This window comes from Bubalus bubalis, chromosome 2 (genome assembly GCF_019923935.1).
Source record: "Bubalus bubalis isolate 160015118507 breed Murrah chromosome 2, NDDB_SH_1, whole genome shotgun sequence".
NCBI classification, from domain to species: domain Eukaryota; kingdom Metazoa; phylum Chordata; class Mammalia; order Artiodactyla; family Bovidae; genus Bubalus; species Bubalus bubalis.
The window spans coordinates 52,825,409-52,852,676 of NC_059158.1; the positions used below are offsets into that span (position 1 = coordinate 52,825,409).

Genomic DNA, 27,268 nt, shown 5'->3' on the forward strand with positions numbered 1-27,268 from the left:
TTGTAGTTATGAGGTTTTGATATCACAGTCTATATATATTCAAGATTATTTTAAGTTGTTGGTCTTTTCATTTCAAATGCATTTCCTATATCCTGCATTTGTACTCTCTTCTCACAGTAGCTGGTTTTGATATATTTGTGTGTGGATGATTTCCTACCTTTGCTGTTTGTTTGCCTTTACTGGTGAACTTTTCCATTCATAATTTTCTTGTTTCTAGTTGTACCTTTTCCTTTTCTTCTTAGAGACTTCTTTCACATTTGTTGTAAAGCTGATTTGGTGCTTTTAAATTCTCTTAGCATTTGCTTGTCTGTAAAGTTTTAATTTCTCTGTCAAATCTGAAAGAGAGCCTTGCTGCATATTCTTGACTGTAGGCTTTTCCCTTTCATCACTTAAAATATTAATATAACATGCCTCTCCCTTCTGGCCTCAAAAGTTTCTGCTGAAAAATCACTTCATTACCTTATGGGGATTCCTTTGTATGTTATTTGTTGCTTTTCCCTTGTTGCTTTTAGTATTTTCTTTTTGTCTTTAATTTTTGTCAGTTTGAGTAATATGCATCTCGGCATGTTCCTCCTTGGGTTTATCCTGCCTGGGCTTCTCTGAGTGCCTGATCTTGGGTGACTATTTCCTTCCCATGTTAGAGACATTTCCAGCTATTATCAATATCTTTTCAAATATTTCCTCAGGTCCTTTCTCTCTCTCTCTTCCCCTTCTGGGACCCCCTGTAATGCAACATTTAACATTGCCCCAGAGGTCTCTTAAACTGTTCTCATTTGTTTTCATTCTTTTTTCTTTATTCTAGTCTGTGGCAGTATTTCAACCATTCTGTCTTCTAGCTCACTTATCTGTTCTTCTGTTTCACTTATTCTGCTAAGGATTCCTTATAGTGTATTTTTCACTTCAGTTATTGCATTGTTTATATCTGTTTGTTTATTCTTTATATCTCCTAGCTCTTTGTTAAACATTTCTTATATCTTCTCAATCCATACCTGCATTATTTTTCCAAGATTCTGGATCATCTTTACTATCATTATTCTGAATACTTCATGGGGTAGATTGCTTATCTCTACTTCACTTAGTTATTCTTCTGGGGTTTTTTTCTTGTTCACCTGAAATACACTCCTTTGCTATCTCATTTTGTGTAACTTTATGTGATTGCACTTTCTATTCCAAAGGCTGCAGGGTTGCAGCTCCTCTTGCTTTTGGTGCCTCCCTTCTTGGTGGGTAAGCCTGACTTGAGAGGCTTGTGCAGACTTCCTGGTGGAAGGGACTGGTGCCTGCCCACTGACAGATGGAGCTGGGTCTTGTCCCTCTGGTGAGTAGGGCCATGTCAAGGGTATGTTTACTTTTTTATTTTTACTTTGAAATGCAGTTGATTTACAATGCTGTGCCAATCTCTGCTGTACAACAAAGTGACTCGGTTATATATATATATATACATATATATGTGTATATATATATATATACTCATTATATATATATATACATATATATACTCTCCTTCCCCACCCCTTTGACAACCACAAGTCTGATCTCTATGTCTGTGAGTCTGTTTCTATTTTATAGATAGAAGTAGAATGTTTAGAGATGGCTATATGTAGCTTAGGAAGATTTTAAGTAGCTTGTCTGATGATGGGTGGGGCTATATTCCTGTGTTACTGGTTGTTTGGCTTGAAGTGGCCTAGCAGTACAGCCTACGGGATGTTGGGTGGTGCCAGGTCTTGGTGACTTGGTGACCTCCAGGAGAGCTCAGGCCAATGAGCACTCCACGGTACCTCTACCACCAGTGTCTTTGTTCCCACAGTGAATCACAGCTGCCCCCTGCCTCCCCAGGAGACCCTCCAAGACAAGGAGGTAGTTCTGGCCCAGGCTTCTATTTAGTCACGGCTTTTCCCTGGGTCCCAGTGCACACAAGACCTTGTGTGTGTCCTCCAAGAAAGGAGTTTCTATTTCTCCCAGTCCTGTGGGGTTCCTGTCATCAAGTCTTACTGGCTTTTACAGCCAAAGGCTCTGGGAGATCCTTGCCCTGATGCCAGGATCCCAGGCTGTGAAGCCTGACATGGAGCTCAGAACTCTCACTCCTGTGGGAACACCTCTGCAATACAATTGTTTTCTGGTTTGTGGATTGCCCACCGAGTGGGTATAGGCTTTGATTTTATCATGATTGCACCCCTCCTACTGTTTCACTGTGGCTTCTTCTTTGTCTTTGGATGTAGAATATCTTTTTTGGTACATTCCAGTCTGTTTTGCTAGGAGCCACCAGGGAAGCTCAGCGAAGCTCACTCCATGTAAATAAATATTCCCTTATCTCTGAACTACTATAAAATGAATTACAACCACTCTTGGTTATCAGTTAGTTGCGATTATGGTGTTTTTGTGAGAGGAGCTATGCACAAGTCCTCCCCCTCCACCATCTTGTTTCCAGCCCTTCAGCACTTTCTCCAGCTTAGTACTGTTTTTCAATTATTACTCTGAATTACACATTAAGTATAAAATTTCTATGTGAATATTTTAAATTAACTTCAAATTTTATTTTGATAATCATTCTTCCTATTCCAGTAATGAACCTATTAATACCAAATAACTGTGCCCATCATGTGATTCAAATGTATAGCTGTGCTGTCATTATTGATAATGAGAATTTATATGTTAATCTCTGCTAAATACACTCCCTGGAAGTATGTTTTCATTTGTGGCTACACATAAGTAGTGAAAAATGTTAGTTGCTCAGTCATGTCCAACTCTTTATGACCCCATATACTGTAGGGTCAGAGGAACCTGACCCCTTCTAGGTTCCACTGTTCATGGAATTCTCCAGGCAAGAATAATGGAGTGGGTAGCCATTCTCTTCTCCAGGGAATCTTCCCTGATGCAGGGATTGAACCTGGGTCTCCTGCATTGCAGGCAGATTCTTTACCATCTGAGCCACCAGGGAAGCTCAGCGAAGTTCACTCCATGTAAATAAATATTCCCTTATCTCTGAACTACTATAAAATGAATTACAACCACTCTTGGTTATCCACAAAAAAGATATTAATTAGATACCTTTTCTGAAAGATATGCTGCTGCTGCTGCTGCTAAGCCACTTCAGTCATGTCCGACTCAGTGCGACCCCATAGACGGCAGCCCACCAGGCTCCCCCATCCCTGGGATTCTCCAGGCAAGAACACTGGAGTGGGTTGCCATTTCCTTCTCCAATGTGTGAAAGTGAAAAGTGAAACGGAAGTCGCTCAATCATGTCCAAATCTTAGCGATCTCTCGGACTGCAGCCTGCCAGGTTCTGCCGTCCATGGGATTTTCCAGGCAAGAGTACTGGAGTGGGATGCCATCGCCTTCTCCACTGAAAGATATAGTTTAACCCAAAAAAAGGAGGGAAAGTCACTGAGGGGAAGTCAAGGAATGTCATCTTTAATAAAACAGGACAGCCCTAAATCCATGTCCCCAGGGGATGTCATTTTGGCACAAAGCTGGGTAAGGAGCCAAGGCTTAGCTTTAGTGCAATCAGAGAGGGTGCTCACCTCCAGCGCCCTTTAGGTGTTTTTACAAAACCTTACCTTTCTCCCTTACTGTTAGGTTTAAACCCTGGATATTCACAACACCATGTCAGAATACCATGGAAGAATGTGGGAATAGTCTAACAGACTGCTCTTTCCCTTCATCTTTCTATGTGACTTGGTAAAGGCCCAGGACCCAGGCCCTATTTGGGTAACATCCCACAGATTAGTCAGAGCATTCAGATCTAGGACTCTAGGAAGAGGTTTAAAAGAATGTAGAGTTAGCTCAATTTGAGTCCAAGAGAGACATTATGCCTAGTTCTTGTTGTTCTGTTGCTCAGTCATGTCCAACTCTTTGCAGTCCCATGGAGTGCAGCACACCAAGCTTCCATGTCCTTCACCATATCCCAGAGTTTGCTCATGTGAATTGAGTCGGTGATTATCAACCAACCATTTCATCCTCTGCCATATCTTTCTCCTCTTGCCTTCAATCTTTCCCTGCATCAGGGTCTTTTCCAGTGAATCAGCTCTTTGCATGAGGTGGTCAAAGTATTGGAGCCTCAGCTTCAGCATCAGTCAATCAAATGAATATTCAGTGTTGATTTCTGTTAGAATCTTATTGACTGGTTGGATCTCCTTGCAGTCCAGGGGACTCTCAAGAGTCTTCTCCAACACCACAGTTCAAACACATCAATTCTTTGGTGCTCAGACTTCTTTATGGTCCAACTCTCACATTCATACCTGACTACTAGAAAAATCATAGCTTTGACTAGATGGATCTTTGTCAGCAAAGTAATGTCTCTACTTTTTAAAAAACTGTCTAGGTTTGTCATAGCTTTTCTTCCAAGGAGTAAGTGTCTTTTAAATTTGTGGCTGCAGTCACTGCCCTCTGTGATTTTGGAGCCCAAGAAAATAAGCTCTGTCACTGTTTCTATTGTTTCCCTATCTATTTGCCATGAAGTGATGGGACTGGATGCCATGATCTTAGTTTTTTTAATGTTGAATTATGTCTAGAGTCTTACATTAAAACTAATGTAGGGGAACAAAATGGCGGAGGAGTAGGTGAACGTGAAGTATATCTCTCTCCATGGATACCTCAGGAATACCCCTCAGACACAGAAGTGCATGCAGAACACCAGCTGAGACCAGACAGGAGTACCTGACCAGTGGAAAAGAATATATAGAGCCATGCAAAACTCAGTAGGACGAAGGAACTAGGGGGGAAAACAGGAGTGTTCAGTAGAACTGGACCTGCCCTCAGAAGGTGGGGGAACTGAAGCAGGGGTTCAATCTCCACATCAGGGCAATTGTCTGAGTCAGAGGAGAAACATTTAAGGCTGACAGGGAAACAGCTGATCTGTGGCAGCCTAAATGGAATGAGAATCCAACAGTCCCTGCCTCAGCCCTACATACCCTGGACAGGGACCCAGGACCCTGGAAGGCACAGTGGCTGGGACTGGAGTTTAGGGGTTGTGGAGCAATCCTAGGGTGAGGGCTGCTGTTGACTATGGAGAGAAAGATCGAGGGGATGTGAGGGAAGAGACTGTGGTGGGAAATGCCTGTGGAGGAAAGCCAGGCAGCCATGGAAGCAAGGCAATACTGCTCAGTCATGTAGGGGGTGGAGCCATCACCATAGCCTCTCTCCCCACATGCCAGCATCACTAGCTGAACAACAGAGAGACTGGCTCATCAAATGCCTGATGCACTGAACTACAGATTAGGACCCCACCCAGGGTGCCCCTTTAAGTGCATGACACACTGATCTACAGAGCAGGACCCCACCTGGGGGGCGTCTCTATGTGCCTGATGCACCAAACAACAGAGAAGGACCCCAGGCAAGGGAGCCCTCTAAGTGTCTGAACATGCGGAGCTATGGAGAAAGATTGGCCAAAGAGGTGTTCTGATCACCAGCTAAAAGAAGGTCAAAAAAAGACTCTAACAGGGCCATAACTTCTGCATCGGAGGCAGTCCATGTCTCTGCACACTTGGCACTGCCGGGGTCCCCACAAGCCAAGAAGCTGCAACATCTTCACATTCAACACTCACTGGGGCAGAGCTGTCACAGCAAAAAAAAAAAAAAAAAGTCTTGCATCTATGCACACAGGGTCACTTCAGTCGTGTCCGGACTCTGTGACCCGGTAGACTGTGACCTTCCAGGTTTCCCTGTCAGAGAAGGGGTTCTTCAGGCAAGAATACTGAAGCCATTGGCCAAGACTGGTGGCCATACCCTTCTAGAGAACTATATTTCCTGCCACCCTAGCTGGTAACTCCCCTGAGTACCGTGCTGTCAGAACTCCTGCAATCCAAGCAGCTGCACGACCTCCACACCTGACCCTCACAGGGGCAAACCCAAGTCCTCCAGGGCAGCCTTGGGAGCAAACCCCAGTGGAGGACCCACATGTAGAGGTAGAAATAAAACCACAATTGAAATCCAGGGGCAAGCTGGCTAACGAAGAAGACCCAAAACTTTCCCACCAGCTATACAAGCAGCAAACTAAATCCACACAGTTAACTAGGAAGACTCTGTGCATGTGGAATATATAAAAGGTCACTGAGAGCTCCCACAAAAGAAAATGCACTAGTTCTGATAGCTGTGGACATTGGAGGAGAGAACACACAGGAGTAGGACCAGATTAGAATCTAAGCTGCCCCCAGAGCTGGTACAGAGATCAGAACAATGTTGAAGGGCATCCTGGGGAGGTGAGGTGGACTGTGATTCCCAGCAAGGGAAAGGACTCTGACAGCAGTGACTCAAGAAAAACATTTATTATCCTTCTGTTTTGACTTGTTTTTATGTTTTGACTGTACCCAGCAAGGATCTCATTCAAAATTGATGGTATTTCAGACAAGCAAAAGTTTTCAGACAAGCAAAAGTTAAGAGAATTCACTACCACCAAACCAGCTTTACAACAAATGTTAAAGGGACTTAATAGTCAAGAAATACAAGAGAAGAAAAAGATCTACAAAATCAACCCCAAACAATTAAGAAAATGGTAATAGGAACATATATATCAATAATTACTTTAAATGTAAATGTATTAAATGCTCCAATCAAAAGACACAGACTGGATGAATAGATACAAAAACAAGACCCATATATATGCTGTCTACAAGAAACCCACTTCAGACCTAAAGACACATATAGACTGAATGTGAGAGGCTGGAAAAATATATTGCATGCAAATGGGAAGCAAAAGAAAGCTGGAGTAGTAATCTTCATATCAGACAAAATAGACCTTAAAATAAAGACTATTACAAGAGATAAGAAAGGACACTACATGATTGTAAAGTTAAAAAATAAAATATATGGCAAAACCAATACAATATTGTAAAGTTAAAAAATAAAATAAATAAATAAAAATAATAATAAAATAAAATAATTTTAAAAAAAAGAAATAATGAGGAAAAAAAAAAAAGAAAGGACACTACATAATGATCAAGGGATCAATCCAAGAGGCAGACATAACAGTTGTAAATATATATGCACCCAACATAGGAAAACCCAATACATAAGACAAATACTAACAGACTAAATGGAGACAGTAACACAATAATAGTAGGAGACTTTAACACCCCACTCACACCAATGGACAGATCATCAAAACAGAAAATTAATAAGGAAGCACAAATCTTAAATGATACATTATATGAGATAGATCTCATCGATATCTTCAGGACATTCCATCCAAATGCAGAAGAATATACCTTCTTAAGTGTGCAGGGAACATTCTCCAGGATAGACCACATCTTGGGTCATAAATCAAACCTAATAAATTTAAGAAAATTGAGATCATATCAAGCATCTTGTCCAACCACAACACTATGAGGCTAGATACCAATTACAAGAAAAAACTGTAAGAAACACAAACACATGGAGATTAAAAAACATGTTTCTAAATAAACAACAGGTTACTGAAGAAATCAAAAGGGAAATACAAAATTTTCTAGAAACGAATGACAATGAAAAAACAACTCAAAACCTATGGGATGCAGCAAAAGCAGTTCTAAGAGGAAAGTTTATAGCAACACAATCCTACCTCAAGAAACAAGAAAAACATCGAACAGACAACCTCACTTACACATAAAACAACTGGGAAAAGAAGAACAAAAAAAAACCCAAAATTAGTAGAAGGAAAGAAATCATAAGAATCCGAGCAGAAATAAATGAAAAAGAAAAGAAAGAAACAATAGAAAAGATTAATAAAACTAAAAGCTGATTCTTTGAGAAGATAAACAAAATTGACAAAACTTTAGCCAGATTCATCAAGAAAAAGAGATAGAAGAATCAAATCAACAAAATTAGAAATGAAAAAGAAGAGATTACAATAGACAATGCAGAAATACAAAGGATTGAAGAGACTATTATGAAAAACTATATGGCAATAAATTGGATAACCTGGAAAAAAATGGACAGATTCTTAGAAAACGTCAATCTTCTAAGACTGAACCAGGAAGAAATAGAAATTATGAACAACCCAATTACAAGCTCTGAAATTGAAGCTGTGGTCAAAAAACAAAAGCCCAGGACCAGATAGCTTCACAGGAGAATTCTATCAAAATTTTAGAGAAAAGTTAATGCCTATCCTAAAACTTTTTCAAAAAATTTTAGAGGAAAGAACATTTACAAACTCATTCTATGAGGCCACCATCACCCTGATACCAACACCAGACAAAGACAACACAAAAAAAGAAAACTACAGGCCAATATCACTGATGAACATAGATGCAAAAATCCTCGCATACAGGGTTATCATTACCATCTTTCTAAATTCCATATATATGTGTTAGTATACTGTATTGGTGTTTTTCTTTCTGGCTTACTTCACTCTGTATAATAGGCTCCAGTTTCATCCACCTCATTAGAACTGATTCAAATGTATTCTTTTTAATGGCTGAGTAATACTCCATTGTGTATATGTTCCACAGCTTTCTTATCCATTCATCTGCTGATGGACATCTAGGTTGTTTCCATGTCCTGGCTATTATAAACAGTGCTGCGATGAACATTGGGGTACACATGTCTCTTTCAATTCTGGTTTCCTTGGTGTGTATGCCCAGCAGTGCAACCCAGAGGGATGGTATGAGGAGGAAGGTGGGAAGGGGGTTCAGGATGGGGAACGCATGTACACCCATGGCAGATTCATGTTGATGTACGGCAAAACCAATACAATATTGTAAGGTAATTAGCCTCCAATTAAAATAAATAAATTTAAATTTAAAAAAAGAAAAAAAATCCTCAATAAAATTTTAGCAGACAGAATTCAGCAATACATCAAAAAGTTCATACACCATAATTAAGTTCGGTTTATTCTGGGAATGCAAGGATTCTTCAATATATACAAATCAATCAATGTGGTATACCATATTAACAAATTGAAAGATAAAAACCATATGATAATCTCAATTGATGAACAAAAAGCCTTTGACAAACTTCAGCACCCATTTATGATTAAAACTCTTCAAAATATGGGCATAGAAGGAAACTACCTCAACACAGTAAAGACCATATATGATAGGCCTACAGCAAATATTATTCTCAATGGTGAAAAACTGAAAGCATTCCCCCTAAGATCAGGAACAAGACAAGGATGTCCACTTTCACCACTATTATTCAACATAGTTCTGGAAGTTCTAGCTAGAGTAATCAAAGAAGAAAAAGAAATAAAAGGAATCCAGATCAGAAAAGAAAAAGTAAAGGTCTCACTGTTTGCAGATGACATGATATTGTACATAGAAAACCTGAAAGATAGTATCAGAAAATTACTAGAGCTAATCAGTGAATTTAGCAAACTTGCAGGATACAAAATTAATATACAGAAATCACTTGCATTTCTATATACTAACAATGAAAAACCAGAAAGAGAAATTAAGGAATCAATCCCATTCACCATTACAACAAAAAGAATTAAATATCTAGGGATAAACTTACCTAAGGAGACAAAATAACTCTATACATAAAATTATAAGACACTGATGAAAGAATCAAATATGACATATACAGATGGAGAGATATTTCATGTTCCTGGGTAGGAAAAATAGGAAGAATCAATATTGTGAAAATGACTATATTACCAAAAGCAATCTACACATTCAATGCAATCCCTATCAAATTACCAATGGCATTTTTCACAGAACTAGAACAAAAAATTTCACAATTCATATGGAAACACAAAAGACCCCAAATAGCCAAAGCAGTCTTGAGAAAGAAGAATGGAGCTGGAGGAATCAACCTTCCTGGCTTCAGATTATACTACAAAGCTGCAGTCAACAGAGATATAGATCAATGGAACAAGAGAGAAAGCCCAGAAATAAACCCATGCACCTGTGGGTACCTTATTTTTGACAAAAGAGGCAAGAATATACAATGGGGCAAAGACAGCCTCTTCAATAAATGATTCTGGAAAAACTGGACAGCATCACTGACTTGATGGACATGAGTCTGGGTGAACTCCGGGAGTTGGTGATGGACAGGGAGGCCTGGCGTGCTGCAATTCATGGGGTCGCAGAGAGTTGGACATGACTGAGTGACTGAACTGAACTGAACTGAACATGTAAAATAATGAAATGAGAACACTTCCTAACATCATACACAAAGATTAACTCAAAATGGACCTAAATGTAAGACCAGAAACTATAAAACTCTTAGAGGAAAACAGAGACAGAACACTTGATGACATAAATCAAAGCAAGATCCTCTATGGCCCACCTCCTAGTGTTACAGAAATAAAAACAAAAATAAACAAGTGTGACCTGATTAAACTTAAAAACTTTTGCACAGCAAAGGAAACTATAAGCAAGGTGAAAAGACAACCCTCATAATGGGAGAAAATAATAGCAAATTAAACAACTGACAAAGGATTAATTTCCAAAATATACAAAGAGTTCATACAACTCAATACCAGAAAAACAAACAACTGAATCAAAAAGTTAGAAAAATACCTAAACAGACATTCCTCCAACGAAGACATACAGATGGCTAACAAACACATTGAAAAGATGTTCAACATAGCTCATTATTAGAGAAATGCAAATCAAAACTACAACGAGATACCACTTCATGCCAGTTGGAATGGTTATCATCAAAAAGTCTACAAACAATAATAGCTGATGAGGGTGTGGAGAAAAGAGAATGCTTTTACACTGTTGGTGGGAATGTAAATTTATACAGCCACTATGGAGGACAGTATGGAGATTCCTTAAAAAACTAAGAATAAAACTAGCAATCCCAATCCTAGGCATATACCCTGAGGAAACCAAAATTGAAAAAGACACATGTAACACACTGTTCATTGCAGCACTATTTACAACAGCTAGAACAACCTAGATGTCCACCGACAGAATGGATAAAGAAGTTGTGGTATATATACACAATGGAATATTACTCTGCCATAAAAAGGAATGCATTTGAGTCAGTTCTAATGGGGCGGATGAACCTAGAGCCTATTATACAGAGTTGAAGTCAGAAAGAGAAAGATAAATATCATATTCTAACACATATTTACGGAATCTAGAAAAATGGTACTGAAGAATTTATTTGCAGGGCAGCAATGGAAAAACATGAGTCTGAGTGAACTCCGGGAGTTGGTGATAGACAGGGAGGCCTTGCGTGCTGCAATTTATGGGGTCACAAAGAGTCGGACACGACTGAGCAACTGATCTGATCTGATCTGATCTGAATGAAGAAACAGACATAGAGAATAGACTTATGGACATGGGGAGAGGGGAGGAGAGGGGAGATGTATGGAAAGAGTAATATGGAAACTTACATTACCATACATAAAAAAGATAGCCAATGGAAATTTGCTGTATGGCTCAGGAAACCCAATCAGGGGCTCTGTATCAACCTAGAGGGGTGGGATGGGGAGGGAGATGGGAGGGAGTTTCAGAAGGGAGAGTATATATATATATACATATGGCTGATTCATGTTGTGCTTTGACAAAAAAAAAAAAAACATAAAATTTTGTAAAGCAATTATCCTTGAATAAATAAGTCAGATCAGATCAGTCGCTCTAAATACTAATGTGATGCCAGCTGGAGGCAGCTAAGCTGTTGCAGCATTCATTAATATATTGCCGTAAAAAGAAGAGACAAATAACAGAAACAGAAAGCCAAGTTCTAAACTTAGTCTAATAAATTACAATAACCATGCTCTCACTTGAACTACTTCTATATCTATTCTACTGTAAATTATCTTTTCTATTAAGATTTAAAGTTTTGGCCTTTATGTCTATAATCTACATTTCAGTTAATCTTTTGATAAAGTAGAAGGTGTGGACAGAAATTCATTTCTCCTGCATATGCATGTTCATTCATTCCAGGACTATTTGTGAAAAAAAATTATCCTTTCTCCACTTAATTGGCTCTGCACCTTTGTCAAAAATCATTTCATCAAAAGTCATGTATGTGAAGACTTATATCTGAAATTTGTATCTGGTATTTATATCCTTTGTTCTATTTATCTTCCACTTATCTTGATGCTAACCACACTGTTTTTGTTATTTGTGGCTTTATAATAACAAAGGTTCGTCTAGTCAAGGCTATGGTTTTTCCTGTGGTCATGTATGGATGTGAGAGTTAGACTGTGAAGAAGGCTGAGCGCCGAAGAATTGATGCTTTTGAACTGTGGTGTTGGAGAAGACTCTTGAGAGTCCCTTGGACTGCAAAGAGATCCAACCAGTCCATTCTGAAGGAGATCAGCCCTGGGATTTCTTTGGAAGGAATGATGCTGAAGCTGAAACTCCAGTACTTTGGCCACCTCATGCGAAGAGTTGACTCATTGGAAAAGACTCTGATGCTGGGAGGGATTGGGGGCAGGAGGAGAAGGGGACGACAGAGGATGAGATGGCTGGATGGCATCGCTGACTCGATGGACGTGAGTCTCAGTGAACTCCAGGAGTTGGTGATGGACGGGGAGGCCTGGCGTGCTGTGATTCATGGGGTCACAAAGAGTCAGACACAACTGAGCAACTGATCTGATCTGATCTGAAGGTAGTACTAGCCCTCCCAATTTGTTCTGTACTTTAAGACTTGTTTTTGACCATTCTGGATACTTTGAATTTCCATATAAATTTTAAAATCAGTTTGTTAATTTCTACAAAAAGAAAAATTTGCTGTTTTTTTATAGGAATTGCATGACTCTATAGATCAATCTAGGGAGAACTAATACTTTAATGATGTTGAGTTTTCTGATCCATGACCAAAATATATCGCCCCATCTATTTTTATCTTCTTTAATTATTCTCTGCAATATTTTGTTGTTTACTTGCATATGTTTGCTCAGATTTAACCTATTTTATATATTGATGCTATTGTAAATGGCATTTTTATTTCCGCTTCCAATTGTTTGTTGTTAGAATATAGAAAACCATTAATTTTTCTATATTGATCCTGTATTGTACATTTGTTAATTTTAGTTATGATTTTCATAAGTTTTTGTTTTGTTTTTTTCTTTTGTAGATTCCGTCAGATTTTACACATGAACAATCATGTAATATGCAAACAGATTTAATTCTTCCTTGCCAGTGTGGATGCCTTGTATTTCTTTTCTTGACTTATTGTGCCAACAAGAGCCTCCAGTAAAATACATTTAAGTGGTAAGAACAGACATCTTTGTCTTGTTTCTGATCTGAGGAAAATATTCAGTTTTCCTCTTTTAACTATGATGCTGGCCATAATATTTTCATAGATGCTCTTTATCAGGCTGATGAAGCTCACTTTTTCCCTACTTTATTGAGTGATGTGATCAATAATGGATGTTGAATTTTCCAAATATTTTTCTATATCTATTGAGATAATCATATGGATTTTCTCACTTAGTTTGCTAGTAAACTGCATTGGTTGATATTTTCAAATATAGCACCAATCTTCCATTTCTAGGATAAATTCCACTTGATTATTATGTATTATTCATTTTATAAGTTGTTAAATTGGATTAGCTAATTTTTAAATATATTATTTGTGCTCATAAAAAGTATTTGTCAACAGTCTTCTTATCCTGGTTTTATCTGCTTTAGGCATCAGGCCTTTATAGAGTAAGTTGAGAAATATTCTCTCCTCTTCAATTTGCTATAAAATTTTGTGTATAATTGGTATTATAGTATTATTGCTTCCTTAAACATTTGGTAGAATTCATGAAAGCTATCTTAGCCTGAGTTTTTTGCTTGCTTTGCTTTGTTCTTTCTGGGAAGGTTTTTCATTACAAATTCAATTTCTTTAATAGATATAGGGCTACTCAGGTTATCTAGTTCCTCTTGAGTGAGGTTTGGTAGAGTATGTCTTTCAAGGGAATTGTCCATTTAATCTAAATTGTGAAAGTTATTGACATAGAGTTGTTCACAATACTCCCTAACAATGTCTTTAATGTCTGTGTGCTCTGCAGTGATGTAATTCTCTTATTCCTCATACTGGTAATTTATGTCTTCTCTCTTATTTTCTTCATCAGTTTGGCCAGAAGTTTGTCAGAATCATTTATCCTATCCAAGAACTAGCTTTTTCTTTCATTGATTTTCTCTATTGTTTTTCCTGATTTCCATGCTGTGTTTCTTCAGCCTACTTTCAGTTTAATTTGCTCTTCCTTATCTAGTTTCTTCAGACTGAAGCTGAGGTCACTAATTTGAGACATTTCTTCTTTTCTAATTGGTATTTAATGGTATATAATCCCTTCTAAATACTCTTTTAGAGCAGGGACCAGAAAACTACACTTGCAGGCTAGAATACAGACATGCACATTCATTTGTGTGTTATCTGGGGCTGTCTTCCTGCAACAGTGGCAGAGTTGAGAGATTGCAACAGGGACCGTAAGGCCCATACGCCTGTAATAGTAATTATATGGCCTTTTAAGAAGTTTGCTGACTCCTGCTTGAGAGGAACCCTAAAAATTTTGTTTTCATAATTCAATTCAAAATATTTTTCAATTTCACTTTCTTCCTTGATTCTTGGAATATTTTACATAGGTTTTTCAATTTTATGCTGTTAAAAATAGCTTTTTATATAGATCTTTTAAATATCTACTTTTAAAATAACTATTTATTATAATTTCCAAAATGAAATGTCCAAGTCAAAGTATAGGTCTTGAAAAAGTAAATAACCCATTATGCCTTTTTTTAAATCAAAGTATCATCAGTTTATAACATTATTTAAGTTTCATGTGTATAACAATTATGACATAGCTTAGTGTAGTTTCTTCATGTTTCTTGTGCTCTGAATTCATTGGACTTCCTGAATCTCTGAGATTATATCTTTCATAAAATTTGAAATTTTAGACCATGTTTTCTTCAAATGCCTTTCTCTGTTCCCCTCTCCTTCAGAGATAAGAATTATAAATATATGAGGCCACTTGGAGTTTCCCTTCAGCTCGTGAATGTCTTTCATTACTTTTCACTCTGTTTTATTTTGGACCTATGTCCTTAACATTGGAAAAGACTGATGCTGGGAGGGATTGGGGGCAGGAGGAAAAGGGGACATCAGAGGATGAGATGGCTGGATGGCATCACCGACTCGATGCACGTGAGTTTGAGTGAACTCCAGGTGTTGGTGATGGACAGGGACGCCTGGCGTGCTTCAGTTCATGGAATCGCAAAGAGTTGGACACGACTGAGTGACTGAACTGAACTGAACTGATGTCCTTAATTTCACTAATCTTTTCTTATGAAATTCTTAATTTGCTGTTTTAATCCTAACAAGAGACTTTTATCTCATACATTACAGTTTTCATTTTTAGAAGTTTGATTTGGGCCTTTTAAAAAAATATCTTTCATGTTTCTTTTTAACTTAATGAACATCTAGAATACAGTTAAAAAAAAACAGTTTTAATGCACTTGTGTGTTAATTATAACACCTGTGTCTATTCTGGGTTGATTCCAAATGGTTCATACTCTCCTCATGATAGATCAAATTTTATTGCTTCTTGGCACGCCTGGTAATCTTTGATTGGATGTCAGACATTGTGATTTTTACCTTGTGTGTTGTTGGATATTTTTGCATTCCTATAAATATTCTTGATGCTTGTTTTTGGATATAGTTAAACTATTTAAAAACAGTTTGATTATTTGAGGTCTTTAAGATTTATTAGGTGGAATCAGGGCCAATACCTCATGAATTAAGAGGTTTACAGTCTTTCTGGCAGAAACAGACATTATTCTTGGCCCTCAGTGTATCAAACACTCTTCCCTCTAATCTTTTGGGTTATTCTTCCCCTGGACACAGGTAGTTTCCCTCTGCAAGTACTCAGAGGTTCTCTCTGTGTCCAACTCTCCCCTCTCTGGTTCTCTGTCTTGTTCCCTCCAGAGTCAGTTCTACCTCCCCGACTCTAGACATATGGTGGGCTCCACATGGGTTCTCTCTCCCTGAACTGCATCCTGGAAAATCTCTCAAGGCAGTGAGCTGGGGCAACCATAAGTTCATTGCATTTGTTTCCCATTTCTCAGGGATCACTGCCCTTTTTTACCTGATATCTAGTACCTTCATTACCACTGTCTGGTTTTGGTTTGTTTCTGGTTTTGTTTTTTGGATTTTGGTTTATTTTCTTTCTGGATGTCTCAAGCAAGAGGGTAAATACAGTCCCTGTTACTCCATCTTGGTCAGAGCAGCTTTTATTATATCCACATACAAACATTCGTGCAGACTACATGCACCAAAATAAGCGGCTTCCCTTGTAGCTCAGCTGGTAAAGAATATGCCTGCAGTGCAGGAGACCTGGGTTCAATCTCTGGGTCTGGAAGATCCTCTGGAGAAAGAAACAGCAACCCACTCTGGTATTCTTGCCTAGAGAATTGCAGGGACAGAGGATCCTGCCAGGCTACAGTCCATGGGGTTGCAAGAGTCAGACACAACTTAGTGACTAAACCACCACCAAGCAACTAAGCAAATTATTGAGAAGATTTATTTCTGGATGGTGGGATTATGACAATTTTTTATTTCTGATATGTGTGTGTGTGATTTACATTCTCTAAAATAAATGTATTACTATAAAATAAAAATAATAAAACATTATTTTCCTGTGAAAATAGGTCTCTCTCTCATGTGTATGCAACCTATCCTGGGTGACAGATTACAAAGCAAATTACAGGGTTCACACACTTTCTGGTATGCTCATGTGACGTGGTCAGGAGGGGCCTGCTGCTCAGCTCATGCAGCAAGACTGGTGAAGTTGGCTTTCAGAGCAACCAGGGAGTATTAAATTTAGCCAAAGTATTTAAGTCGTACCCTGAATCTTTAGAACACAGTAGGCCCACAAAATGCCCTTCAACACCTTGGAGCCATGAACTCTCAAAGGCTTAAATATTTTTATGAAAGACAGCAAATATACACAAACATACTAACACACTTCAGAGACAAATAGGCGTAAATGTATCACCTATAATAACTGACACCAATTTGAAAGCTTTTTTATTGATACTTCAGAGAAGAGATATTGAGAAAATTCTAATGATCAAAGAATGACAAATAAAAATTAATTGTATAATTTAACCTTAACTCTGCTGCTGCTGCTGCTGCTGCTAAGTCACTTCAGTAGTGTCCGACTCTGTGCGACCCCATAGACGGCAGCCCATCAGGCTCCCCCATCCCTGGGATTCTCCAGGCAAGAACACTGGAGTGGGTTGCCATTTCCTTCTCCAATGCATGAAAGTGAAAAGTGAGGGAGGAGGGTTCAGGATGGGGAACACATGTATACCTGTGGCGGATTCATTTTGATATTTGGCAAAACTAATACAATTATGTAAAGTTTAAAAATAAAATAAAATTTAAAAAAAGAAAGAAAGAAAGAAAGTGAAAAGTGAAAAGTGAACGTGAAATCGCTCAGTCATTTCCAACTCCCGGTGACCCCATGGACTGCAGCCCACCAGGCTCCTCCATCCATGGGATTTTCCAGGCAAGAGTACTGGAGCGGGGTGCCATTGCCTTCTCTGAACCTTAACTCTAAGATATGTAAAATACCATTTGCACTGTCTTTAATACTTTGTTTTTATTTTTGTTTACAAGAAATTATATATTAATAAGAGCTTACCAAAAATCCAGAAAGACTTTCATTTTCTCACCCTTATTTTAAAAAACTTAAGTTCTTCATCAATGAAGAACTTATTCATCCACCTCAGTTGAAAAATGAGAGGGAGCAGATCATTTTATTATTAATATTGTTGGAAGAAACCTCAATTCCCATTAATATATTATAGCATACTATGACTAAATAGAAAATGTAATCATTTTCTTAAAATTTTATCAGAATGAGAATGAAGTCAATTCAGACCACTACATTAGAGGATCAGTCACCTAACCTCCCACTCTCAAGATGACCAAGAACACTCCATAAGAAGTGATATCCATGTTGGTAAAATGTTACTAAATGTGCAAGTAAGCTGGGGTCTATATTTATTGGAAACAATCTGATTATAGTGATACATACCATCTTCCTCAACTCCTGGTTGGAAACAATAAGGACATTTGGTGGGTCCCCAATGGCAGTGGCAGCTCCCCCAATGTTTGTGAAGATCACTTCTGCAATCAGGACTTGTCTTGGATCAAGGTTGAGCACCTCACATAATCTGTCATAAATGAAGGAAAATGAAAACAGTCCCACTATCCATATTGTGAAAGGCACATGTGTGACCTAAATATTTGCAAAGCACTTGCAGGTATAAGAAGCACGCACACACACACACACACACACATCTATGAGAAAGGCAATGCTGAGGGGTAAACAGTGACAACAGTGCTATAGAGCTACAGGATAAAGTTGACTCTCAGCACTTCTCTGAAAGTTAACACACAATCCATCTGAACCATCCATGTGAAAATCCATTCCTGCCTCACCCCCACAGGTCTGGAGGAAGCACTTGGTGTACAGGCTCCCTTGCAGGGCAGGAAGTGGCACAGATGAACACATCTTTGCCACCAGACCCCTCTGAGTCAAGGTGGGGCTGGAGCAGAAAGCACTGTCGCCCAGTGGCTCACACCACACCTGCCAACCTAGCTCCTTACCCAGCTTACGTTTCCAGATGCTGAGGCACTGTGCTTAATTCTAACAAAGAATACACATTCTATAGCAGTGGCTTTCCACCTTAGCTAAACATTAGATTTGTCTGGGGATCTTGACACTCTTGCTACCCAGCTCATGATAGAACAACCCTTGGAGATGGGCCTAAGCAGCAGCATTTACAGCTCCCCAAGTGGTCCACTGAGCACACAGTTGAGAAAGGCTGCTCTAAAGAAAGTTCAGGGAAAACCTCATGGTGTCTCCTCCACCCACCCATTTACATTGCCCACTTTCTTACAGAAGCCAGGCCTGAGTCTGGATGTTGGCAGCAAGGGGAGCCCCTGCTGCACTCAAGGACCTTTTTTGGTGGGGGTGCCCTGTGGCATGAGGGATCTTGGTTCCTTACTAGGGAGTGATTCCATAGCCCCTGCAATGGAAGCTCAGAGTCTTAACCACCAGACCACCACGGAAGTGCCTCAAGGGTCCTTTCTACTATCTTCCAGCTCAGAGTATAGCCAGCAGCTCTTCTGAGTAGGATTGGCCTACAGAGCTGTGTAGAAGTTGAGAAGGGAGTTCAAAAAAGAGGATCAGACTCCAGTCAGCAGCAGCAGCTTTCAACTAAGGAAGCCCCAGGCTCTGCTTTTAGCAAGAAAATGATTAGTGTGTGCTAATCAACAACGCCAGATTTGGATGTCTAACTGTAAAGATGGTGTGCTGTGCTGTGCTTGGTTGCTCAGTCATGTCCGACTCTTTGCCCATGGACTGTAGCCCAGCTCCTCTGTCCATGGGGATTCTCCAGGCAAGAATACTGGAATGAGTATCTCCTCCAGGGGATCTTCTTAATGCAGCGATCGAACCCAGGTCTCCTGCATTGCAGGAGGATTCTTTACCATCTAAACTACCAGGGAAGCCCAACTCTAAATACTAATGTTACTCAATCCAGAGGCAGAAGAAATGTGATTAAGCTTGCTGCTGCTGCTGCTGCTGCTAAGTCACTTCAGTTGTGTCCGACTTTGTGCGACCCCATAGACAGCAGCCCACCAGGCTTCCCTGTCCCTGGGATTCTCCAGGCAACAACACTGGAGTGGGTTGCCATTTCCTTCTCCAATGCATGAAGTGAAAAGTGAAAGTGAAGTCGCTCAGTCATGTCCAACTCTAGCAACCCCATGGACTGCAGCCTACCAGGCTCCTCCATCCATGGGATTTTCCAGGCAAGAGTACTGGAGTGGGGTGCCATTGTCTTCTCCGGTGATTAAACTTAGAGAGTCATAAAGAATATAATAGTATAATATAAACAGTGAATCTGAGCACACCGATACTTTAATCATAAAATATGCAATTTATATACTAATAAATGGAATTGCTATTCCCACATAGCAATTATAGTGTGCTGACTCACCTAAAGCCAGACATCCTGGAGTGTGAGGTCAAGTGGGCCTTAGGGAGCATTACTACAAACAAAGCTAGAGGAGGTGATGGAATACCAGCTGAGCTAGTTCAAATCCTAAAACATGATGCTGTTAAAGTGTTGCACTCAATAAGCTAGCAAATTTGGAAAGCTCAGCAGTGGCCAAAGGACTAGAAAAAGTCAGTTTTCATTCCAATCCCAAAGAAAGGCAATGCCAAAGAATGCTCAAACTACCACACAATTGCACTCAACTCACACACTAGTAAACTAATGCTCAAAATTTTCCAAGCTAGGCTTCATTAGTATGTGAACCAAGAACTTCCAGATGTTCAAGCTGGATTCAGAAAAAAAGCAAAGGAACCAGAGATCAAATTGTCAATGTCTGCTGGATCATAGAAAAAGCAAGAGAATCCCAGAAAAACATCTACTTCTGCTTTATTGACTACACCAACGCCTTTGTGTCAGAACAAACTGTGGAAAATTCTTCAAGAGATAGGAACACCAAACCACCTTACCTACCTCCTGAGAAATCTGTATGCAGGTCAAGAAGCAACAGTTAGAACTGGACATGGAACAACAGACTGCTTCCAAATTGGGACAGGAGTACGTCAAGGCTGTATTGTCACTCTGCTTATTTAATTTATATGCAGAGTACATCATGTGAAATGCGGGGTTGGATAAAGCACAAGCCAGAATCAAGGTTGTCAAGAGAAATATCAATAACCTCAGATATGCAGATGACACCACCCTTATGGCAGAAAGTGAAGAGGAACTAAAGAGCCTCTTGATGAAAGTGAAAGAGGAGAGTGAAAACTGGCTTAAAACTCAGCATTCAAAAAACGAAGTTCATGGCATTTGATCCCATCACGTCATGGCAAATAGATGGGGAAACAGTGACAGACTTTATTTTCTTGGCCTCCAAAATCACTGCAGATGGTGACTGCAGCCATGAAATTAAAAGACGCTTACTCCTTGGAAGAAAAGCTATGATAAACCTAGGCAGCATATTAAAAAGCAGAGACATTAATTTGCTGAAAAGGTCCATCTAGTCAAAGCTATAGTTTTTCTAGTAGTCGTGTATGGATGGACCATAAAGAAAGCTGGGCACCAAAGAATTGATGCTTTTAAACTGTGGTGTTAGAGAAGACTCTTGAGAGTCCCTTGGACTGCAAGGAGATCCAACCAGTCAATCCTAAAGGAGATCAGTCCTGAATATACATTGGAAGGACTGATGCTAAAGTTGAAGCTCCAATACTTTGGCCACCTGATGCAAAGAACTGACTCATTGGAAAAGACCCTGATGCTGGTGAGAGGGTAACAGACAGGAAGGCTAGGGGGTCTCCAAATGGAGGAAATAGGCTGCAAGGGTCACATGTTTTTTATCTCTCTCTTAAGTGGCAGGAGGAAACAAACTACAAGTGTCAGATTTTTTCCCCTTCTCTATACAGGCAATGGCACCCCACTCCAGTACTCTTGCCTGGAAAATCCCATGGACAGAGGAGCCTGGTAGGCTGCAGTCCATGGGGTCACTAAGAGTGGGACACGACTGAGCAACTTCACTTTCACTTTCCACTTTTATGCATTGGAGAAGGAAACCGCAACCCACTCCAGTGTTCTTGCCTGGAGAATCCCAGGGACAGGGGAGCCTTGTGGGCTACCATCTATGGGGTCGCACAGAGTCGGACACGACTGAAACAACTTAGCAGCATACAAAATTAAAAGGAGGTTTCTCTTAAAATTCTGTGTTGCCATGACAACACCTGGCTCCACCTGAACTTAACTTTTCTCAAACCTTAAGCTAACCAATGCGTTTTTCTTATGGAAATGCTTTTCTTAAGCTATGTTAATGAACTATGTATTTACCCTAGACTCTCTCTTCAAGTCGGTTCTGCTTAAGACTCAGAACCTATAAGGGCTCAACAAACCTGTATGTTTTTCCTCATACATTGTTCTCCTAATCTATGTTAATGAAACTATATATTTACTTGGAAACCTGCCTTTCTTCAAGATTCATGTCGATCGTTTTATGGCCTGGGATGATTCACCTGGTGCCAATGTTATCTCAAAATGTATGTTGTGGTTGAGGGACCTGGTGCCACTCTGAGTTTTGAATCATCTCCTTTCTCTAATTAACAACTCACTGATAGGTATAGACTAGCAGGTGGGTACTCTTTCTACCCACTTCTGATGTCTATGTCAAAAGCTTTCTCTATCTCTTTTATACTTTAATAAAACTATTAAATACACAAAAGCTCTGAGCAATCAAGCCTCGTTACTGATCCCGGATTGAATTCTTCTTCTCCAGAGACCATGAATCCCGGTGTCTTTCATGGCTCAGCAACAACCTTTCAGTGGGAAAGATTCAAGGTGTGAGAAGGGGATGACAGAGGATGAGATGGTTGGATGGCATCACCAACTCGATGCACATGAGTTTGAGCAAGCTCCGGGAGTTGGTGATGGACAGGAAAGCCCGGCATGCTACAGTCCATGGGATAGCAAAGAATCAGACACGACTGTGCAACTGAACTGAACTGATTCTCACATAAAATTACAAAGCCAGTTCCTAGCAGAGTGAGGATGTAAACAAATCCCAGCAAGGCTGAGACAGCCCTCAGCTGTGCAAGCTGTGCAAGCTGAGATAACATTGGCACCAGGTGAATCATCCCAGGCCATAAAACGATCGACATGAATCTTGAAGAAAGGCAGGTTTCCAAGTAAATATATAGTTTCATTAACATAGATTAGGAGAACAATGTATGAGGAAAAACATACAACAGGGATGTTGAGAATCAGGGTGCCATCATCAGGGTGTATAGTGACTTGCTGGAGTCTGGCACATTGTGAGATGGTTTCAAACCACTGTCAGCAGCAGAGTTGCCCTGGTTGGAGGGTGGTGGGTGTGAACTGCCTCTTGCCCACTGAGGTGTCCAGGGGCAGGGTTGGTTTTAGCATATGCTTTATCCACCATTTACCCTCAGAAGAACTATACCTCTGGGTATTGGGAGGTGCTGCACCTCCTGTGCAGGAAGGCTAAATCTAGCATCCTGCCCCTCAAATCCATACTTGCACGTGGACCATGACAATGCAGCCAGACTTGCAGAAGGCTGGGCAACAGATTAACTCATAACACTGCAGGCCAATCCACGAGATGCTCCTAACTCTCTGTTCCTCTCTACCCTTTCTTCTCCCCTCCCGACTCCACATTCTAACTTACTCCTCCTCTGAGGGTCACTACTCTCCCAAACACCAAAGGCATCACCCATAATTAGTCCTGAGCTCTGGAAGTAGCCCCTTGTTGGTGACATTGAACTTGCTGTGTCTCATGCCTCATAAGCAGGAGAATCTCTTATCTGGTAGAATCCTCAGAACACTAGATTGTTTTAATTCCTTTGATGGAAAAACCCAGATCAGTGCAGCTGAAGTGAGTTGTCCTCAGCTGAAGTGAGGACATTTAGACAAATGTCCTTACTACCTAGCATCCCAGAAGCCACCAGGCATACCTATAACCTCTCAGTCTCTCTAGAACCAGCCAGCACCAGCACATGATAAGTCTAAGCAGGGGAAGACCACGATATGCTAGGAACCATCTTTAAAATAAAGGACATAAAGTCTAGATAAAAGTGTAGGTCCATGACCTTGGAAGGGGCTGTACAATCACAGACTGAAGCCCAAGCCCCAGGAGGCCCCATGCAATCAGTCCCACAAATGAAATGGGTGGAATTAAAAGGAGCAAAATGGAATCAAACTGAATTTCCCTTTCCCAAAGTTACCTTGCAAGGCCTTGCCACGCCAGGTCATGCAACCCTCCAATCATCCCACAAGGATCCTGCCAGAGCAAGACAATAGCCCCACCTCCTGCTCTCTGGCTGAGAACCCCATAGAGCCCATGGAGCAGAACTCCTGGCCCCTGATGCTCTGTCCCACAGGACATAAACGTTTGTGTGTCCTGATTCCTGAAGGCATTTCTGCAACCACTGCTACTGCCATCACAGCTGTGCAGTCAGAGCCAAGTCCCAGCGGATGTTCAGGTCAGACCCAATCATGTGGGAGGAGGGCAAGGTCAGACCCAATCATGTGGGAGGAGGGCAGCCAGCACACACCCATCAGCTGCTCTGATGTCCACACAAGGCCACTTTGCATACCTTATGGTCACGGGAGTGAAGAGGAGCACTGTTGTGACATTGTCCAGGAAGGCAGAAAGGACAGCAGCAACGAGACACAGCATGAAGATCATGGTCCACACTCTTCCTCGGGACAATTGGTATGCCTGGAATGCAATAAAGAACAAGCTAGGGTCAATGGGGCCAGAAAACAGATGCAACTTTTCATTAGGGACTCTAAGAACTAAGGTTCTAAATAAACACTACATGGCGGATTAAAACTTAGACCTACAAATTCCTAAACCTGCTGAGATGAGGCAGTAATGGCTGGACCTGAACTTCTAAATCCATGCGGGCCTACACTTCTTCCCTCCAATTCTCATTTCAGTACCTTGAGATGGTCTGTCTCTCATAAGGTGACAACCTGTTATGTCTGTATCTTTTTACACACTCCTTTTGGTTGGACAGCCTGGGCTGTGACTTTGGGATTCACCTGAGCCTAGAGTCTGCTGATCTTTGGGGATCTAGGGGTTGCTTTTAGTACCAAGGTATTGGGAGGAAGAGGCAAGATAGCTACCTGGGAGGTGCAAGATAGTGCACAAAATTGGCAAAAATCACGATATGGTTCTATCTTTCAAAGTTTGAAAAGGGCTTCTTAAATAACTAATTTTTCTGTATACGAGACAGCAGAAGAGACACTGATGTATAGAACAGTCTTTTGGACTCTGTGGGAGAGGGAAAGGGTGGGATGATTTGGGAGAATGGCGTTGAAACATGTATAATATCATGTATGAAACGAGTCGCCAGTCCAGGTTTGATGCACGATGCTGGATGCTTGGGGCTGGTGCACTGGGATGACCCAGAGGGATGGTACGGGGAGGGGGGAGGGAGGAGGGTTCAGGATGGGGAACATGTGTATACCTGTGGCGGATTCATGTTGATATATGGCAAAACAAATAAAATATTGTAAAGTTAAAAAAAAAAAAGAATAAAGTTCCCTAGACAACAAAAATAAATAAATAAATAAAAGAACTTTTCCGTTTCAAAAAAAAAAAAAAATTCAAGCCCAGCCCTAGTCTGCATTAGCCTTTTCCTCCCAACTCTGATAATAGGATCAACACAAATTCTACCAGTCAGAAAATGGTGAAGGATTCCCCAGGGTCCCACTTATAAAAATGAATGCTTATATGTTCAATGTCATAAAGTAATCATTGAAATTATTTCACCTAAAAGCAGAGTAATCAGAACTGATGACTTAAAATATTTAGATACTCTGAAGTGCAAAACAGTTTTGGTGCATAGCTCTCAACCTGCCAAGTTGAACACCATCACACAAATATTCAACTTGAATACTAGTCTCCTTGATCCTCTTCTTTGGTTATTTGTTGAGAATCTGAAAGTGATGCTCAAAGACAACTTACTTAGCATAGCAATTATACCCAGGTTTGCAGCAATGATTTTGAAAAGGAGGACAGAATTGTAAAATATTTGCTTTAAAACATAGTTTTATTCACTAAATATGTAATGGTAGGAAAAAAGTATCCATTGATACATAACTATTAAATGCCACATCATACATACCTTTACAGCACAATAATCAAAAAATCCAGTTTCTGAAAATATGGCTACTAAGATCATCTATAAGGAAAAGAGAAAAAGGAGACAGAGAATGTTTCAGAGCACCATCCTGAAATGACATCAGTGACCACTTACACATCTGAGCTCTGACCTCTATATGAAAGCTACCACCTCATCAAACGTCTCACTCTTTTGTTGAGTGTGGTCCACTTACTAACTCTCTGAATCAAGTTCCCTTACTAGAGGATTTGCACCTTTACATTTGTCCAAGAGTATGTGCCCAAAGTACATTATCCTTCCATCTGAACTTCACAGTAAACATCTGTGTTATAATTACTCTGACTTATAGACCAGGAAACTGTCAGGCAGAGAGGAAAAGTGACTTGCTCAGAGTCACAAAGCTAGAAACAGCGCAGGAAATAGGATAGAATGTGGCCTTTTGCACCTAGGTGTTCACACAAGCAACAATTAAAAGTTTTAAGACTTTTAAACTGACTTAAATTACATTTATTTATTTTTTTAAACTAGCTTAAATTTTATAAGTGTAGTTACATTGAAATGAAGACTGCTGGGAGAAATATTAACAACCTCAGAAATGCAGATGACACCACTCTAATGGCAGAAAGTGAAGAGGAACTAAAGAGCTTCTTGATGAGAGTGAAAGAGGAGAGTGAAAAAACTGGCTTAAAATACAACATCCAAAAAACTAAGATCATGGCATCCAGTCCCATCACTTCAGGGCAAATAGATAGGGAAAAAGTGGAAATAGTGGCAGATTTTATTTTCTTGGGCTTCAAAATCACCGAGGACAGTGACTTCAACTACAAAATTAAAAGACACTTGCTCCTTGGAAGAAAAGCTATGACCAACCTAGACAGCATATTAAAAAGCAGAGACATTACTTTACTGACAAAAGTCCGTATAGTCAAAGCTATAGTTTTTCCAGTAGTCATGTACAGATGTGAGAACTGGACCATAAAGAAGGCTGAGTGCTGAAGAATTCATGCTTTCTAACTGTAGTGCTGGAGAAGACTCTTCAGAATCCCTTGGACTGCAAGGAGATCAAACCAATCGATCCTAATGGAAATCAACCCTGAATATTCATTGGAAGGACTGATGCTGAAGCTAAAGCTCCAATACTTTGGCCACCTGATGTGAAGAACTGACTCATTGGAAAAGACCCTGATGCTGGGAAAGATTGAGGGAATGAAGAGAATGGGGCAACAGCAGATGAGATGGTTGGATAGCATCACCGACTCACTGGACGTGAATTTGAGCAAACTCCGGGATTTGGTGGTGGACAGGGAAGCCTGGCATGCTGCTGTCCATGGGGTTGCAAACAGTCAAACAGAGCCTTGAGCAAAAAAATTTATTTAATTCTCTGTACTTTGGTCTTCTCACCTTACTTCTGTATGTCTTATTCCCTTGTAAGGTTGTTGTGAATTATGTAAACTAAAGTACTTTAGAAAATAGTGGGCCCAAAACTGTGTTTCACAAAAACAGTACAAAACAGTATAAATCTCTACCTCATCTATAATGACCATCATTGTTCATCCTATCCAAATGGCCACTGTGAGGCCACTTATAGAGTGAGATGCTTCACACCAATGGAAGCTACACATGAATGACCACATGTGTAGGTGACCTACACAGGGTAGGTCCTGTGTGGTCTTCCATTGTTGTGGTGAAACTGTTACACATGTCTGCTGCCAGAAC

At 40.1% G+C, this 27,268-nt stretch overlaps 1 protein-coding gene across 4 annotated transcripts in view; it reads right to left on the reverse strand.

Annotated features, from left to right (window-relative positions):
- OCA2 (OCA2 melanosomal transmembrane protein) overlaps nt 1-27,268 on the reverse strand; it is a 317,417-nt gene that overhangs the window by 184,753 nt on the left and 105,396 nt on the right. For all 4 annotated transcript variants that reach the window (XM_044932081.1, XM_044932080.1, XM_025272557.2 and 1 more), the window contains 3 exons: nt 25,556-25,612; nt 24,017-24,141; nt 17,897-18,035 (listed from right to left, as the gene is read on the reverse strand). In XM_044932081.1, the coding sequence (XP_044788016.1) occupies nt 17,897-18,035; nt 24,017-24,141; nt 25,556-25,612 (321 nt within the window). The remainder of the gene's footprint in view (nt 1-17,896; nt 18,036-24,016; nt 24,142-25,555; nt 25,613-27,268) is intronic.